Source organism: Eufriesea mexicana, unplaced genomic scaffold (assembly GCF_001483705.2).
Source record: "Eufriesea mexicana isolate 0111107269 unplaced genomic scaffold, ASM148370v2 scaffold492, whole genome shotgun sequence".
Taxonomy (NCBI): domain Eukaryota; kingdom Metazoa; phylum Arthropoda; class Insecta; order Hymenoptera; family Apidae; genus Eufriesea; species Eufriesea mexicana.
In genome coordinates this window covers 125,702-141,509 of record NW_016908641.1, presented here as the reverse complement: position 1 = coordinate 141,509, position 15,808 = coordinate 125,702, and the positions used below count along the sequence as shown (strand labels likewise).

The window sequence follows — 15,808 nt, the reverse complement described above, 5'->3', positions numbered from 1 at the left end:
ATGTTTATATATATATATATATATATATATATATATATATATATATATATATATATATATAGAGAGAGACTTTTTTATTATATAAAAATGTTACAAATTGTAAACATTATATTTCAGTTTATTTAACTATATGCTTTTTTTGATAAACGCACAATTCTACAAAATATTAAAATTGTTAAGAAATTAAAAAATATAAAAGTCACTTTTTGACAATAATATTACTTAATTTACACACTGATATAAGCATACAACTTGAAGAATTACTAAAATATAACATACAATTGTTCATATCCATGAACAAAGATTGATTTTGTTGGTCATTTGGGTTCTACGTATTTATAAGTAGTATGTCAACATTGATAACGCTTCAAGAATATACGAAAATGTCTAACAATTTATTACATGTTACAATGAAATATATTGGTATAAATTTCTAATTTCTAATTGATGATAAATGGACGTATATATAAGAAACAAAATATTTTGTAAAAAACGTCTTGTTCGCAGAGTTTTTTTTTTCAATTATAAAATTTAAAACTATTATATAGAATGTTCTAGGTAGACTTGAACCGTTTTGTAAGTCAGTTATGGTTCTATACTCTTGAACAATCCACCTAGCCCTCATATATTCGCTTACAGGGGAAGTTTTGTGTCCACTAATTGCCAATAATAATGTGCTGCAAATGTATGATATGTTGCTACTAGTACGCAAAAACAAAGGTCCAGAAAATTATAAACTATAAATAGTAATCTATGGAATATAAATGAATTTGTAAATTTCGGCTTCAACGGTATTTCTAAAGAAAAAATTAAGTCATTAAAATTTAAAAGTTTTCAAAAATAGCAGTGCCAGATGTATGTGTGATAAGCCCGAATCACTGAATTCAAATTAGCAGCAAATTAATTTTTAATTTTGTACAATTTTTAAATCCATATAATGACACAATATCTATTATAACTAAGTATAATAATAGTATCTTATAAAAAGTGCATTTACTTATTATTAAATATTTCTATAAGTTATATAAAGATTACCTGATATACACCAAAATAAGACTGGATTTACAGTATGCGTTTCTTATTTAAAAAAATTGATATAGTTTCCTTTTTATTAAAAATGAAATATACTACAAATTTGTCTTCGATTTTATAATGTAGAAAAACTTTTGTATAATCAAATTTTAAAAATTACTTAAAGAAATACTTAATCATAGAGTTTAATATAAATAAAGAAGTAAAAGACTTAAATTCATACTATTTCCTAATAATGACTTAAAATGAATTATTAAAGTAATTGCTCTAATTTTTTTTATCTATGTGCTTATGCTGTTTTATATTTCTTTTATTAATATATTTTAACTATACATTGAATTTATGAGTATAAATTGTATTGCATTTGCATAGAAAAAAAAATAAAATATTAAACATTATTTATGATATACAGATTTTAAAAAATGTTAACTCATATATAACAAGTATTTGTTTTTTTGCATTCTGTTTTTTTATCCACTGGATATATACATTATAAAAATTAAAAAGCTTTTAATACAATGTGCCTTTAAAATATTATACACATCTTACTGATAATTATATTATGTGTATACTACTTATTGCATATTAAGGTATATGAAGAATTTAAGTACTTATTACAACTATTAAGTACAACTACTTATTACAAGTACTTATTATAACTTATAAAAGTTATATCGATCAGGTAATGGTTTAATTAATGAAAAATTGTGTAACTACAGTATAGTGTTACAATACATTCCATAAAGTATATACATATTTTTGTCTATTAAGTAATAAATGCAATGAGCTCTAAAAATATTATTAAATTAGAACTTATATTTTACTTTAAATTTATACATTAATACTAAAATGGCTATAATATTTACTACTAATCTACAACATATTTCCAGTTGATATTATCATAATTATCATGAAAGGAAGTACAACAAAAATTTTATATTGGAGATTCATTGTATTTACCTATATTATTTCAACTATCATTTTATTGTAAATTATAGCTTCGATATATTATTTATATTCTTATAGACTAATATTTTTACAAAACGATAACTAGATTTATATTACTCATTATATATTTAATTAATAATATAAAATATAAAAATATATTTTTGTTTTGTAAATTTGATTTAATGTCCAATAAAAATATTGTTTTATAATTAACTTTGTAAATGCATCATTATTTACAAAGTAATAAAAAGTGCATCATTCAAAAAGTGTGAGGTATAAATTAAGTAATGACATTAGAAAACAACCAAAAAACATTGAATAATATCTATTATTTATTAAAGTAACACTGAAATAATATTTCAGTGCCATTAAATATATAATTATTAATACTACTAATGTACATGATGATTAATATCTAATATTAGTTTACTATAACATGTATTCAAATAAGAACAATCTGCCATCATGAACCTGAAAATTTAATGTTAAAATATAATTAGAAAATTAAAGGTAGTATTTATATTCAGATTATACTAATTAAATTATTCTTACCTATATAACAAAATTGTAAGAGGAACTGTACTAGCATGCCACAAAGAGTGAGCATCAAATATCCAAAATATGGGTGCAAAATCTGCTACTTCTAATATAGTAACAAAGACTATTAATATGTTGAACCAACCAATCAAATAAATATAAGATAATTTTTTATGATTATAGTGCCACCACATCATTGTTATAACAAATGTTAAAAATCCTGTAATATTATAATTAGACATAATTTTTATATTTAAATAAAAAAGATCTTTTTCAATGAAAAAAGTATAGATATTTTAATAAATTACCTATAACTACATTAAATTTCATATTATAGTCATAATTAATGTAACCAGACCACAAATAAGATAAATGTGAATATAAAATACTAAGGTATCCACATGTAATCACGGTAAATAACTTAGTACTTTTATAAGTTATCCTAAAATGTAAAAAGCAAAATATTTTTCAAATCTTATTATTATTATTATATATTATATTAATAACATTATATATTACAATAATAACATACAATACAATAATGTAAGAACCATAATAAATGCACAGGAATAATCCATTACTTCTGTGAATGCAGTGTCTCTAGCATGAAAAATAGATGACCAAAACCAACAGTGCATACATACCTAAAATTAAATCTTTTTAAATTTACACAAAAGTAAAATTATAATATATATATAATAATAGAATCATATTTATATAATTAACAAATGTATATACCAGACTAAAATATGTCCATATGTAAAACATAGGATAAGTATATTCACATTTTCTTTTAAATTTCCAGTACATAGTAATATGAGCATAAAAATTTAATATAGAAAATATGACGGAAGCAGGTTCTTGACAACCAAAAAGTCGAATAAATGGCCACTGAAATATAAATTACTGGTCATTTATTTACAAATTATATTACTTCTTGCATTAATAAATATAAAACTAAATTTATATTACTTACCTTTCCATGAAATTGAGGAACTTTTAAGCCATGAAATGTAAAATAATCAACTGTCTTCCATATACAACTATAACTACAATCTTCTTTACAAGACCAATGTAACAACCTTAATGATAAGGAAGGTAATACTTTAAACTTTTGGTCTGTAAATTGGTAAGATAATAATAAAAATATTATTATAAGTAAAAGTTACATATAATTATAAGAAATTTTTTTTATAGCATTTATAAGTAACAAATTATAATAGAATTAAATTCTGTATTAGTATCTTTATTTTAAAACTGGAAAATACCAAATTTATAATAGTTTTATTAATTATATATTGAATTTTTCGAATTTCTGTTACTCTACTATATATATTATTAAAAAATGCATACCATTAACACAATTACTATCACGACATATTTCAAGACATAAATTGTAAAATTGTGATTTATCTCCTATCGAACCATGTATATCTGTTATTAAAAACATTTCAAATACGAAAATTAAAAACCATTTTAAATTCGTCATACTTCCTGCATGCCGCAGCAGACTTCACTGCTTACCTTAAATTAAATGTTAGAATGTATGAAACCTTAACAATGAAGTAGTAATCCATTACATCCAATAAAATTATAGAAGTACTATCATTGGTTATATTTCTTAAATAGTAACAGAATATAATATCTTAAGTATAAGATATTCATTTTCAATTAAAAAATAAAATAAAAATAAAATATTTATTGAATCATTACAAAAATATTTTGATAAAAACATAATAAAAAGTTAGTATAAAATAATTATTTTTTATAATTGTTTCATTAAATAATTAAATATTTTTCTTACAGTAGTTTTGTTTGTAAGAAATATATATTATGTAGTTTGTAACATATGTTTACTGTACATTATTTTAGTCAATATACTACATTTTATTCTAATCATAGCTTTCTATCAATTCCTGTAGAAACTTAAATACTATATATAAAATGAAATCTGTCATGGACGATTATATTTTTTTGAATAGGATATATAAACAATATGAAACATAAATTTTCTGATAGTTGATACACGTTGAAATGTACACACTTTTACATGGATTGTACAAGTATCTTGTGCAAAAGGATGAATTCTTTATACTGATATTAGGGCTCGACAATGCAGGGAAAACGGTAAGGAATTTAAAAAACTACGTAAATGTGGTTAAGTAAATATTAATTTCTTTCTAAGTGATTTTTACATTATAGACTTATTTGGAAGCGGCAAAAACAAAATTTACGAAAAATTACAAAGGTATGAATCCTAGTAAAATTACTACAACTGTTGGTTTAAATATTGGAAAAATTGACATAGCTGGTGTTCGTTTCAACTTTTGGGATCTTGGTGGACAAGAAGAACTTCGATCGCTGTGGGATAAAGTAAGTTATAATTTAATATATGAATGTATTATTGTACAAATCATATTGTATTTGCAGTATTATGCAGAATCACATGCTGTGATTTACATAGTAGACTCATCGGATCGTGAAAAAATACCTGAATCTAAAGAAACTTTTGGTAAAGTATAAAAAAAGATATTATGTATGCCAAAGTAGAATATTTTATTAAAAATATATATATGTGTTCAATTACAGATAGAGTTATATCATCAGAACATTTAATAGGTGTACCACTTTTAGTCCTTGCAAATAAACAGGATGTACCTGATTGTATGGGTGTTAGAGAAGTAAAACCAATTTTTAATCAAAATGCACATCTAATAGGTAGAAGAGATTGCATGGTAATGCCTGTCTCTGCATTAAATGGGTACGTAAATATTAAGATTTATTTCTTTGGATTTTGTTTTATTTTATTAAAGTTAAATAAATTATGAATTTATAATTATACAATTTTATATAAGTTTGTATAACTGTCTTTTTCGTATAATAACATAAATAATTAATTTATAAACGAATAAGATATCAATTACAGTGATGTTATGAAATTATTTATATTTTGTTATAAAACTAAGAATTATTATTTTAAGTTAAATATAATAAATTTATATAAAATAAATAAGAGCAACTTCATAACATGATATCATACCAGTTTTCAGTGTAGTTATAAACTATATATTTTTATCAACAATTTATTCAAACTGTAGTTGAAATAGCAATTATGTTTGAATTTCATAATCAATAATAATCAATAGAATTTAAATATTGCTTCCAAATATAGTTACATTTTTATTATAGAATTTATTTCAGTTAGTGCTACATTTATATTAGAGAATTTATTTTGATGTAACAATATATAAACATGCTTGTATTGATGATGTTAATGTATTACTGCATCAATTTTGAAAGGTAATAATATGAATAAAAATTAAAAGTTATTTAATTTTTGTAGTCAATAGCTTTTATATATATCTAGTTTTATTGAAAAGTATTTTAAAAAGACAACCTTGTCATAAATAATAATCAATGCAGATCAAATAATACTATTTAACAATATTTTATTATTATGTTGGTGAAGTAAACATGTTATGAAGCTTATAAATTATTTAAAACAATCACTGTATAATTATTTATATAATACAAAAGGGATGGCATAGATGAAGGAATTCATTGGCTTGTGGATTGTGTCAAGAGAAACAATGATGTTCGTCCTCCTCGTAATCAGAATGACAGTTGTCTATCTTAGCAATACATTCCTGTTTTATTTTATAATATAAATTAATGTAAGAACAGTATTTTAATGTAAAAATTGTGTACATTTATTAGAAACTACATTTTTATTAATAAACTTCCTTTTTTTAACATTTACTAATTGAATTACTTACCTTCAGCAATTTATATTTGTGATAATAAAGTGATAATGTTCTTGCTTTTTAAAAATTATTTATTTTAACATTTTATTTATTATTATTTAATTCATTTTGTAGCTTGTTTAATTATTAACTATTAGATATTTATTGTATAATAATTATTTCTAGTTAATATCTTAGTTAAACATTTAATTATAATTAAACAATATTAAATTTTTATACTTAATATAGTGTAATTAATGAATTTTTCAATTACTCTGTATTTAGAAATATAATTGATCTGTATTGCTGATATCAAGGTAGCTAAGATAAGAGATAATTCCAACACTTTACCTCCTCTTCTGTTATGTTGGTGATAAAAAGTCTATAAAACTGGTACTTCAGTTGATGCTAGAAAATATTATATGAATTGTAATTTCTGTGTTAAATTTTCTACTTACTCACTCTTAATATACCATGTGGCCTTATTATGAGTCTGAAGATTGGAGTGTTTTACCACCAGAATTAAACAGGAGGTGATAATCTTACTATTTCTAATTCTTTGTAGCAAAGTAATGTCCACATACACACACACACACACGCGCGCGCGCGCGCGCGCACGAACTATATATACATTTCATATGTCATATATGAATTATGTATAATTACATTTGATCTAATATTTTTCAATTTATAATAAATATTTATTTATGACAAATATGCAGTGTCACTTATTGTACTATTAACAATATATGAATATAATATTAAAAATCATATTTTGAGAAATATCATAAAATTATGATTGTTACACTATTTGAAAAATTTACTTGTTTCAATTTATTTTACAGTAATCATATACCAAATTATTTAATTTACTTTAATTGATATTTACTAGCAATCGACAAAAGTATTTTTATATTAAGCATGCTACATATAGATATATATTACAATTTCATTATTCTTAATACAAATTGTGCAATGACGCTCAGATTATGTATTAATATTTCATCATAAATTTTTTATCCACCCTATTTTTGGTAAAAAAAATGCGTATCATTTGAAATTACAATAACAATTATTTTATCGGAATGCAAAAAAATGGATTTATGAGTTAAAATTCAGATTTATAAAATAGTACAAATTTCGCGCTTTAGAAACCAACATTATTGTTATTCACTACGTTGAGCAAAAGTATAAAGGAGACGTGAAATTAAGACTACAAACAACTAAAACGACGTCAATTTCAGAAAAGAATAATTGTTATATCTGTTCACAAATGTTTCAATTATGAAACATGTACCACGTAGAAAATGGTTACGATAACTTTAACCGAAAAGATACATTATTATTAGGAACAACGTCAATGAAAATGGGTAGCCATTTTGATTTTTGCTGTATGAATACCGTGGACCATTGTGAAGAGTGTTTGTCGTGTGATAGGCTAGGCAACTGTGAATGTTTAACTATGTCCATAATTTTTTTCATAGTTGATTAACCCCTTACTGTGAATCAAAGTTTTGTACGGTACGTATTGTTAATGGTAAAAAGTTAAGTTGGAAGGAATTACTCGGAATGCAACGTATATGTAAACCGATCCAGGCCAATATAGAATTAACTATGCAAAAGTGAGTGAGGGCGCACAACTCGCGCCCTAGGAGGCGAGGCATATTTCGCCGTATTTGTCATACGACTTGCGTGTAAAAGGTGGGCGATACGACAACGAGTATTTGACGCTCCTTCGTACTGTCTTATACGTATGTCATATACGTCGTTAGATTTTCGAAATCAAGTTTGCTGAAAACAACGTCCTTGACTGGTATTGTTTGACAGCTAGAAAACTAACCCTTGGTTCGATGCCCTTCAGTGCGAACGATCTTTTATATAACCGGTTTACACGTTTTACAATATGCTGTCGAGCTGTACGAACGTGCGACCGCGACGCGTTTTTATAGCACGTGAATTTGTGGTCGAATGACATTCAAAAACTAGGTAATATCCATTGCATGCATTGCATTCTTCTGATCGACTACTTAGATTTCGTCAGCGAAACCGGTTATTTTGTATTTACTGTACACTTTATAACACTGAAATTTTTATTATGTTTACAGATTTATTAACAAACTAAGCTTATATTACAAATACATTTACTATTTTTTTTTATTAATATAATACTTTTTAAACAATACTACTAATTATTTTTATTTATGTATATATACAGTAGGTAGAACATTATAATTTATACACAATTAACAATATATGCTTATTCTTTATATTAAATGATATTTAAGAACAATTTTAATTTGTGTTTATTGATATTATTTGTATCTATTAAAAACTTAAAAAAAAAAAAATATAGAGAACATCAACTTATTTATTTTACATTTCTAGTTTTTTAAATTTTTGAAAATATTTTACAATTACTGACAATATTACATGACCTTTTCCCAATAGGAGGAAATTTGTGTGTTCCGTACTCACCTATACTTCATTTACATTACCGAAGCTCTTCATATACATTTGAAAACATCATTGAGTACCATGAATGCTTCAGAACATGGGTAATATATATTTTCTAACAGTATAGATACCTTTAATAAGCAGTATCAATTAATAATGATATATAATAATAAAATATTAAGAAATCATTATATACAAATTAATGTCAATGTGTTGTAATTTTTTTTAATGTTATACTAATTTTTGTCAAGATGTTCTTATACAATTAGGGATGTAATTTGTTATTATAATAATGAGAAATATTATTTCAGTAGTAATTTACATTATTTGGAAAATATTTATTTGAAACAGTGAAAAACATTTAAGATTATATCGTGGGTGTCATTGCACAACAAACAAAATGGTATGTAAATGATTTCTGTGTGTAAATAGCATGGGTGTGTACATTGCAGGTTTAACCCAGCCTTTAATATGGCCTCCATAAAACAAGCAATTAATGAAGCAGTAGAAAGAGGTAAGTGCAATTTTTATATATTAAATGTGTAATGAATATTTTTATTGGCTGTTATAGTAATTAGTACGTTAAGTATTTACTATTAATTTTAAATAATAAATGTTTAAAACATTGGAAGAAAAATTTATGAAATTTCATATTATTATAATGTATAGTTCAAATACTGATTAAATAGCTCATAATTGGCACAATTCATCTAGTTCAAATGTATTATTTTTAATAATAAATATTTTATTTTTCAATAAATTATAAATAATACTTGAATATTTCTTATACCTCTTAAAGTAATAAGACAAATAAAATAAGAATAATATAGAAATAGTTAAAAAAATAATGTGAAGAAAAATAAGAAATTCAATATAATTTTTGCTTTTATAATATTATTATTATAATACTAATTTTTTTTCATTACATTTTATATGTAAATTTAAATATTGTTCTATTATCGTTTACATTTTTTATGAAAACTAATTTATTGTCAACATAATTCATAGCTTGAGCATCTAATTCATTAAATTCTACTAACACTAAACTTGATAATGTGTATATAATTTAAAAGTCTCAACAGTTAGAATGCCTGCACCAACACGATTGAGGGATCTCATCAGACAAATAAGAGCTGCTAGAACTGCAGCAGAAGAAAGAACAGTTGTTAATAAGGAATGTGCTTATATTCGTTCAACATTCAGAGAAGAAGATAGTGTTTGGAGATGTCGCAATATTGCAAAACTTTTATATATTCATATGCTTGGGTTTGTATCAAATTTTTTTATATTTTATTTATACTATTATCTTTAAGACATACATTTAATATTCTCATTTTTATCAGATATAAAATCTTAAATAATTTTATAGATATCCAGCTCACTTTGGCCAATTAGAATGTCTAAAACTTATTGCTTCTCCAAGGTTCACAGACAAACGAATAGGTTACTTAGGTGCAATGTTATTGTTAGATGAACGACAAGATGTTCATCTTTTAATTACAAACTGTTTAAAAAAGTAATGTCCCTATAAAATTATTTTAATAGTTATTTAGATTCGTATAAGTATTTTAAAACTTTAAGTATTTTTTCTTATAGTGATTTAAATAGCACTACACAATTTGTTATTGGTTTGGCATTATGTACTTTGGGTGCAATTGCATCACCAGAAATGGCAAGAGATTTGGCATCTGAAGTTGAAAGGCTAATGAAGTCAGCAAATGCTTATATCCGGAAAAAAGCAGCTCTTTGTGCATTTAGAATTATTAGACGTGTACCAGAATTGATGGAAATGTTTCTACCTGCTACTCGCAGTTTAATTACAGAAAAGAACCATGGTGTATTAATTACAGGTGTTACTCTCATTACAGAAATGTGTGAAAACAGTGTTGATACATTGAATCATTTTAAAAAGGTAAGTTTCACGTGTTTGACTGAGATTGGAATATTATATAAGAACTAGTAAAATACTTAGATATTTTAATTAGTATTATAAACATATTGTCATTGCATTAAAAGACATTACATATGTATTTTTTTTTTTATTACAATTTGTTTTTTTAATATTGTCATCTCTAGTCTACTAGTCTAATAGCTGCAAGCTAGATTGTAGTAGTATTATCAGTTAACCAGAGCCTTGAATCCATAGTGTTAGTAAAAATTCTTTCATATTAAGCAACTTAAAATTTCTAAAAATAACTTACGGAAAGAATGTAGTTTATATATGAAACTTATATTGCATATAAATTTAATTAATAACAGTAAACAAAGTAATTGAACTAAATAATATTACATATTTAATGTTAATAGAAAACAAATTTTTAAACACATATTAAATATTTAATTGAAAAGTTTTTAACAGTTAAACTCAATTAGATAGGTGCAATTTTTTAAATGTAATCTTTGCTCATTATGATATTCATAATATAAGTTTGGTTTTATCTTTCTTAGGAATGCGGCCATCGAGAGGTAAAAAGCATACGAGCATTCCTTGTATTTTTGCATGGTCTGTTTTTTGTGGACTTTATCATTACTTTTTATTTTATGAAATTTTTATTGCACATATTTAATCATCCATATTAATTGCTTTTTTAATAAACATAATATAGAGAAATACATGCATGTATTTTGAAATTATAGGATAATATACAGTACTTTCGTAAAATGTAACACATTTTCATATATTCCTTATAGTCATATGAGTACAATGAATGTGTATTTAATATTGATAAAATTATTAGAAATAAAACTAGAATATTATTTTTCAAAAAGTAGCTCTTCAAGGACCGTAGTAAAATATTTTTGCTTAATATAATGTAATATATTTTAAAACAGTGCACAGACATTGTCCTTGAAGAGTTAATATTTATTAAATAACTGATCAACTATAAATTAAATTAATGGTTGTTCAAATTAATGACATATATATTTATTACTTGTAGTTTCTCAATTACAGATCACGATGTTGCTATTTATGCACAAAGTTGTTTAGCAACTTATATTTGTTCTTAAATATGATTAATGTATATTTTTATTTTTGTATGTAGTATTAAATATGGCTTTTTAATAACTTAAAGAAAATTTTAATCAGAATAATAAATATGCACTGTTATAATATTATAATTTGTTTTCTGGGACATATTCTTATACAGACTTTTTTATTAAATTTTCTATATAAAATTACACTAATAACATACTATTCGATAAAAATAAAATTATTATTTCAGATTGTGCCAAATCTTGTGAGGATTTTAAAGAATTTGATATTAGCAGGATATTCTCCAGAGCATGATGTGTCTGGAGTATCTGATCCTTTTCTTCAAGTGAAGATTTTACGTCTTCTTCGAATTTTGGGACGTAATGACATTGATGCATCTGAAGCAATGAATGATATACTTGCACAAGTTGCAACTAATACAGAAACTAGCAAAAATGTTGGAAACACAATACTGTATGAAACTGTGTTATCTATCATGGACATAAAGTCTGAAAGTGGACTCAGAGTGTTAGCAGTGAATATATTAGGTCGATTTTTATTAAATAATGATAAGAACATTCGATATGTTGCTTTGAATACATTATTAAAAACAGTTTACGTTGACACAAGTGCAGTACAAAGACATCGCTCGACAATTTTGGTAACATTACTATATTGTTTTATATCTTATTTGTATCCTTATAACATCTAAATATTTTTTTAATGTCTTTTTTTTATAGGAATGTTTAAAAGATCCTGATGTGTCAATTAGAAGACGAGCAATGGAGCTTAGTTTTGCACTTGTAAATTCAAACAATATTAGAAACATGATGAAAGAGTTATTACTTTTTTTAGAACGTGCTGATCCAGAGTTTAAAGCTCAATGTAGTAGTAACATAGTAATGTCTGCAGAAAGATTTGCACCAAATAAACGTTGGCATCTTGAAACATTGTTTAAAGTTCTTGTTGCTGTATGAAATTAATTTTATCAGTTATATTCCTTTATTTAATTACACTTTTAATTTTTTATATAATTTTCTTGTTTTCCAGGCTGGTAATTATGTTCGAGATGATGTAGTAGCATGCACCATTCAATTAATTTCAGAAACACAATCGCAGCAAAGTTATGCTGTAAGTGCATTATGGAAAGCATTAGAAAAAGATACATCTGACAAGCAACCTTTGGCTCAAGTAGCAACGTGGTGTATTGGTGAATATGGTGATTTGTTATTGTATGGGCCACCATCAGAAGATATTGATACTCCTGTCAACGTATGTTTATTTGTTAAATGTTATAAACATGTTTTATTATTATTAAAATGGAAATATGTAACTTATAATTAATTTTAATTTCATGCTTATTAATAATTATATTTTTCTATCATTATTAGTTAACAGAAGATGAAGTTATTGATGTCTATCAAAGGTTATTATGGAATCCACAAAACACAGTTGTCACGAAACAATATACTTTACTATCTCTTACGAAACTTAGCACAAGATTTCAGAAGGGTAATGAGTAAGTGTTGTTAAAAACTTAATTATTGCTATTATTTATCATATTATTTTAACATTTATTTTTTTATGATAGTTACTCATAAATATTTTTTATATTTTAGAAAAATTCGTCAAATAATTGATACGTTCGGAAGCAATTTACATATAGAGTTGCAACAGCGAGGCATAGAGTTTTCACAATTGTTTAGAAAATACGACCATTTACGACCTGCGTTGCTTGAAAGAATGCCTCCTATGGAAACTGCAAGACCACAAGCTAATGGAATTATAGGAATGGTAAATGGTGAACCAGAATCTGAAGAAGAGAAATCTTCAGTTTTAGAAACAAATACTCCACCATCTGATTCAGTAAGCTTATGTTTAGTTAAAAATTGAATAAGAATAGTTTATAGTATCAACAAAATAACTTGTATACAGTTTATTCTCTTTAAGTGTAATTAACAAGGTAGTTATTAAATTTTGATCATGTATTATAACATCAATATTAAATTTTTCAATATGTTTTTTTACATTTTTGTAGAGTGCCCTTCTAGATTTGCTTGGAACTACCGATCTAGGAATAACACCTTCAGTATCAAATAAAAACCTAGCTGCTAATTCAACGACTATAGTAAATAACAATGATCTCTTAGATCTACTTGGCAGTTTGGATTTAAATGCACCTACATCTACATCTACATTATCACAAGCACAAACACCATCACAAATATTTAATCCTACTAACACAACCAACTTTTTAGTGGATGGTTTACTAAATTCGTCATCACTTCAAAATGGTTTGTAAAATTTAATAAAATGTTTATTTTTTATTATCGATAGCAGAAAATAGATTGTGTTTTATTTGTAATTTTAGATACACTTAATATGATTGTATTGGACAAAGCAGGACTTAAAATAACTTTTAGATTAGAAAGACCACCAGATATTGCTGATTTACTAATTATCAATATGTCAGCACAGAATTCTGGAAATGCTATACTTACTGATTTTCTGTTTCAAGCAGCAGTTCCTAAGGTAACAGTCATTATTTATATTGTTCCCATTAAATATAAAGAATTATAAGCTATTTTTTATATTTTATTATTCAGACATTCCAATTACAAATGTTGTCACCATCAAGTACAGTCATTCCTCCTTCTGGACAAGTTACTCAAGTATTGAAAGTTACAAATATCAACAAAGTAAGTTTTTATCTAAATATTTTATGTATAAAGTCTTTAAAGGCATATTTTATTTTATAATTGATCATATTCATATTTTTTAAATATAGGTACCTCTGAGAATGAGATTGCGTATATCTTATGCTGGACCAACAGGACCAGTTTTGGAACAAACGGAAGTAAATAATTTTCCTCCCCTAACATCACAGTGACAAGATGTATTAAAGAAAACAATTGTACATATGCCTGTCTAAATAAGTAATCGAGTCTTGAATAGACTGAAACCCAATTTCATCTGTTCATTGGGTAAAATGAAACTATATTGGTAAAAGAACATGTTTGACAAAAACGTTTACCGATTGATAAATCTAATAGTTTATCACACATAGGCACGAATTTGATAAGATTTAAATTTGTAATGAATTTTATTTTTATTTTCTTCATTATGTATTTACAAGTTCTTCATCTGCTCACAAGCTATATCTTATAGCAAATTTACATATGCAGTTTCTTGTAATTTTGTAAATATGTTTATATAAAAATTGTTTTTAAATTTTGATTTTACCTTATTGGATACAATAGCATAAGAAAATATCTTTTAAATACTTAAAAGTTTATACAATGAATAACTATATTTAGCACTTTTGAAACAGATATTGTTAATAAATTGCATTATAAAATAAGTCAATATATTTATAATTGATTTAATATGATGCTTGTTGAGCAGATGGGATGATATTCATTTTAAAATTGATCAAAAATAGAAAATTTATTGTTGAAATGAAATTATTAATTCTGAAAAAAAGAAAGGAATGTAAAATTTCTCTTGTACTATGCTGCATGTATTGTGAAACGTGTAAATATTTTCTCTAATTGAATAATAGACAAATAGAATAATATTACATGCAACAATGTTATTTGATCTGTTAAATTTATAATCTTATGGCTTCTGATTTAGCATATAATTTCTTACATAGAATAATTCAAACAAAAAATTCATACAAAAAGATACATTATTAAAATCACTCAAAATTACTGATGAAAAATGTTTGTTACTAAAAATGACGTTATTCAATTTATTATCAATGACAAGCACGTAAATTTCATTGTAATAATTAATATTTTCTACTCTATTTATAAGTAATAAATGGACGCGATTATCTTGTAAATACTTAAATAACTGCAGTGACATAGAATTGATTAAATTCTTATTATGAGAAGTGTAAAGTGGATTTCTTTATTATATACGTTCATGATGCATTTGTAAACATTAGAAAAACATTACTTCTTTTGAAAACAATTTTTTTAGGTGAGAAGAGGGTTACACATAAATACATATACATGTAGCGTGTACGTTTGCTATACCCTATATTCACCTATTATGGGTGGTGTTTATACTGTTTTGAATGTATTTGGAGTATGTAATGTCATTGGAGGGCTGA

At 24.6% G+C, this 15,808-nt stretch overlaps 3 protein-coding genes across 24 annotated transcripts; 2 read left to right on the top strand and 1 right to left on the bottom strand.

Annotated features, from left to right (window-relative positions):
• Nucleotides 1–2,372: 2,372 nt before the first annotated feature.
• On the bottom strand, nt 2,373–4,006 carry PGAP3 (Per1-like protein PGAP3). The gene is made up of 7 exons (XM_017897443.1): nt 3,871–4,006; nt 3,494–3,636; nt 3,256–3,408; nt 3,037–3,161; nt 2,826–2,959; nt 2,533–2,737; nt 2,373–2,451 (listed from the first exon to the last, which is right to left on the bottom strand). The coding sequence occupies exons 1-7, from the start codon at nt 4,004–4,006 to the stop codon at nt 2,373–2,375; spliced, it is 975 nt and encodes a 324-aa protein (XP_017752932.1).
• A 223-nt stretch (nt 4,007–4,229) lies between these two features.
• Arfrp1 (ADP-ribosylation factor related protein 1) lies at nt 4,230–6,168 on the top strand. Of its 3 annotated transcripts, none has more exons than XM_017897434.1 (5): nt 4,230–4,260; nt 4,500–4,644; nt 4,720–5,029; nt 5,107–5,278; nt 6,055–6,168. In XM_017897434.1, the coding sequence occupies exons 2-5, from the start codon at nt 4,552–4,554 to the stop codon at nt 6,152–6,154; spliced, it is 675 nt and encodes a 224-aa protein (XP_017752923.1). In that variant the 5' UTR covers nt 4,230–4,260; nt 4,500–4,551; the 3' UTR covers nt 6,155–6,168. The 3 variants fall into 3 exon arrangements, with proteins under 3 accessions (XP_017752923.1, XP_017752924.1, XP_017752922.1); XM_017897435.1 differs by lacking the exon at nt 4,230–4,260 and having other exon boundaries at nt 4,446–4,644; nt 4,720–4,890; nt 4,948–5,029; XM_017897433.1 differs by lacking the exon at nt 4,230–4,260 and having other exon boundaries at nt 4,446–4,644.
• A 402-nt stretch (nt 6,169–6,570) lies between these two features.
• AP-1gamma (adaptor protein complex 1, gamma subunit) lies at nt 6,571–14,755 on the top strand. Of its 20 annotated transcripts, XM_017897398.1 has the most exons (17): nt 7,463–7,781; nt 7,857–7,961; nt 8,709–8,815; nt 9,167–9,228; nt 9,788–9,980; nt 10,084–10,230; nt 10,311–10,626; nt 11,163–11,180; nt 11,939–12,349; nt 12,429–12,659; nt 12,739–12,960; nt 13,080–13,207; nt 13,308–13,554; nt 13,727–13,982; nt 14,060–14,220; nt 14,295–14,387; nt 14,477–14,755. In XM_017897398.1, exons 3-17 carry the CDS (start codon nt 8,796–8,798, stop codon nt 14,576–14,578), a joined length of 2,607 nt encoding a protein of 868 aa, XP_017752887.1. In that variant the 5' UTR covers nt 7,463–7,781; nt 7,857–7,961; nt 8,709–8,795; the 3' UTR covers nt 14,579–14,755. The 20 variants fall into 20 exon arrangements, with proteins under 20 accessions (XP_017752882.1, XP_017752881.1, XP_017752884.1 ...); XM_017897396.1 differs by lacking the exon at nt 7,857–7,961; XM_017897400.1 differs by having other exon boundaries at nt 7,463–7,961; nt 9,797–9,980.
• The last annotated feature ends 1,053 nt before the right edge of the window (nt 14,756–15,808 follow it).